At 64.4% G+C, this 3,174-nt stretch overlaps 1 protein-coding gene across 1 annotated transcript in view; it reads left to right on the forward strand.

Moving 5' to 3' along the window:
- Positions 1–2,395: 2,395 nt before the first annotated feature.
- Positions 2,396–3,174, forward strand: part of EMIHUDRAFT_199612 (hypothetical protein) — a gene marked incomplete at both ends in the record, with an annotated part of 1,690 nt that continues 911 nt past the window's right edge. Inside the window, one exon of the mRNA XM_005793678.1 lies at positions 2,396–3,138. Within this exon, the coding sequence (XP_005793735.1) occupies positions 2,396–3,138 (743 nt within the window). The remainder of the gene's footprint in view (positions 3,139–3,174) is intronic.

Below are 3,174 nucleotides of genomic sequence, written 5' to 3' on the forward strand. Positions count from 1 at the left end.
ACGATGTGACTCCAAGTGCTCCAAGTTACCGGAGCAATGCGAGCAGCGAGGCCGTCGGCCGCGTCTGGCGGCAGGCGCGTGTGATCTCGAGCAATCTCGGGCGACCTCGGGCGACCTCATGAGAGCTCGGGCGAGAGTACAGATTCCAGGGCGAGCGAGAGTACAGACTCCATTTGCTCCACCGACCCGAGGTCTCACGCAGTCTTGCTCAGGCGCGCCGCGCGATTGACTCTGGCCACCACCTGCGCGACGCCGCCTACTCCGCCGCCAAGGCCGCATTCTACGCCGACCTGCGCCAGAACGAGACAGAGGCGGTGGAACAGTGCGGTGATCCGGGGGACGGGGCGGCGGACGCGGCGGCGGCGCGCGACTGTCGATTGCGACACGTGTGCGCGGCGCTGAGCACGCAGGCGCCGGCATCTCAGCTCGTCTATGAGCACTGGAGGCGGCGATGGGAGGGCCCATCAACCCCCTGCGGAGCATGCTCCGGCCTGCGGAGCGGCGCGTTGAGGGCGTCCCGATCACAGCGCGTAGAGGGTAGAGCCGTAGCAGGCTCTGAATTCGCCCCCGGAGTAGTCTAGGTCTTATCTAGCGGTATAGCAAACGCGCAGTCCGCGCGTGATTAATTATATTTAGTGTGTGTACACTTGGCGAGTACCCCTAACCCCACGCCGCCGCCCCAGACAAGCATTCTCTCCTGCGTCCCCCGTCGGTCCCCCGCGCGAACCCCACTATACTAGTATAGCGCCACCTCGTGAGCTGTCCTTGTGAGCTGTGTGTTGTGCGTCCAGCAGTCCGGACCCAGTGCTACGGGTGGCGCGCGGCGGGCCGGCAGCGCCGAGCGCTGCACCTGCACAGCGTGGCCCGTGGCGCACAGGGCACAGGCGCGCGCGGCGGGCGGAGCTCACTCTAGAGCTGTCAAACGTTAAGAGCTGAACAGTGTTGGGCTCCCCAACAACAGTAGCTAACGTTAGGCCAGCTGAACAACAATAAGGAAGGCCTGGCAGTGACCCACGACGATCTCCAGCGTCCAGTGCGGGTAATACCCGAAATACCTGGAAAAACCCAGGTATTTTCGGGTTTTACCGGGGTTTTTGGCATTTTCTGCTTGCTGACCACTGAACAACAGTAACAACAGTAACAAACAGTAACAGCTTGGGCTGGGGAGAACACTTGAACAACGTTGAGGATTTTCAGCCAATAGTGCAACTGTTAGGCCCAAAGTTAACGTTTGACAGCTCTAGCTCACTCCCCCCGCTCGTGCGTCGTGCGTGCGGGGGAAGAGGAGCCGTCGCCCTGGCCATAGCGGTTGGCGTGGCTTCCTGGTTCGCCGCCTCGCCGCAGGGTCTCTGCGGCACGGGATGCACGCCGCTGCTCTGCCCTCCGCTGCCTCTCACGCGCGCCACGCGCGCCCGCTCTCGGTGTGTCGAGCTCTGCCCTCCGCTGCCTCACGCGCGCCTCACCGAGAGGGACAGTCCTCCCTTCGGTTGTCGTTTCGCCCCTGTTTTTTCTTCTATCGCAGCGCACTCGCATCTGTGAGCCTAGCGCAGCGCGAACTCGCCGTCTGGGCCTAGCTAGCGCAGCGCGAACTCGCCGTCTGAGCCTAGCTAGCGCAGCGCGAACTCGCTCTGAGCCTAGCGCAGCGCGAACTCGCTCTGAGCCTAGCGCAGCGCCTCGGAAAACACCATTTTGGCTCGCCAACAAGCCCTCCGCGCCCCCACGTCCTGATAATACTTTTTTTGCTGAACCTCGCCTCGCGCATCGAGCGACTCGCGCGAGTGACTATGATGGTGTAGTGGCTGAGGGGCTGGGGCAGTGCTTGAGATCATTTTCTACGATGGATGGCGATGGGGTTGGTCCTGCAACGGGTGTCTCGTGCGGAGCAGCAGTGTGCTTTCGCGCGAGTGTGTTGCAGGCGGGGTCGAGGGACCTTTCCCCCTTTGCAATTACAATGCTTTGGAATCTATGCGTGGACCCGTGGACATGACCTCGTGAGCTGTCCTGTGTGCTGTGAGCTGTGTGTTGTGCGTCCAGCAGTCCGCGGACCCAGTGCTACGGCCGATGACAGCGTGCCTCGTGTCGGCTCCCGAGCCAATCGTGTGCAGCGTGTGTGTGCGTGTGGGCCCGTCCTCCATGCTAGGAGGTGTGTAAGACTGACTGACTGACTGCCTCCACCTCTTTTGCGGCTTCATCCCTAGCCGCCTTGCACGCTCTGCATCCCCAAAACGCACTTCTCCGGGGCCCCACACTCCCCGTTTCTTTTCCCCCTCTAGAATACGTCTGTGCTGTGCGCCGTGTGGCACCCCGAAACATTGTCTTCCCAAGATTTTTTTTCGTCACGCTCGCATTGGGGACGTGGACTCTAGGCAGAGACGCGCGAGCAACGCGGGCGGTCATGAGCCAGTACACGGGCAAGGCGGTCGCCGCCGCCGGCCGCTCGGATCACTTCTTGGCGCAGCAGGCGGCCGCCGAGCGCGACTCGGAGGACGTGGCGCCGGCGGGAGCTGCGGCGCGCAAGGCCGCGGCGGAGCTGCGAGCGCAGCTGCTGGGGCCCGTCTCCCGCACCGGCGCCGAGCCGACGACACTGCTGACCGGCTACACGCCAATGCCGATCGGCAACAGCTCGGCAGCGGCAACGGCTCCAGCAACGACTGAGCCTGCGCCAGCAGCCAGCCGGCCAAAGGCGGCGATGTCCAAGGCCGAGCGCCGAAGGCAAAAGAAGGGCCCGGCTCAGCAGCAGCACGAGCAGGCGCTTGCCGCTCCGCCAGAGGCCGCGCCGAAGAAGAAGAAGCGCAGGCGCGACATCCCGCCACAGCCGGAGGAGTCGTCGGCCCTCGACGCTGTGGACCTCTTTGCCACCGCTCTGCCTTCGGTCCTGGGCAGCGGCGACGCCGCTCCCTCCGCCGCTCCGCCTGGGGCGGCGAAGAGGAAGAAGGAGCGCGCCGCCTCTGCGGTGGACGCGTCCGAGATGGACGGCATCTTTGGTGACGGAGAGCCGGTCCTGGGCCCCGACGGAGACGTGTACCGTGACCTCAAGCGAGTCTGCCGCGACTGCGGCGCCGGCTTCATCTTCAGCGCGAGCACACAGCTCTCCCTGGCGGCGCGTGGCTTCTCCGGCACGAAGACGCGTTGCGAGCCGTGCGCGAAGCACAAGAAGAACCGCTACGGCTCCAA

Source organism: Emiliania huxleyi (genome assembly GCF_000372725.1).
Source record: "Emiliania huxleyi CCMP1516 unplaced genomic scaffold EMIHUscaffold_10, whole genome shotgun sequence".
In the NCBI taxonomy this organism is placed as follows: domain Eukaryota; phylum Haptophyta; order Isochrysidales; family Noelaerhabdaceae; genus Emiliania; species Emiliania huxleyi.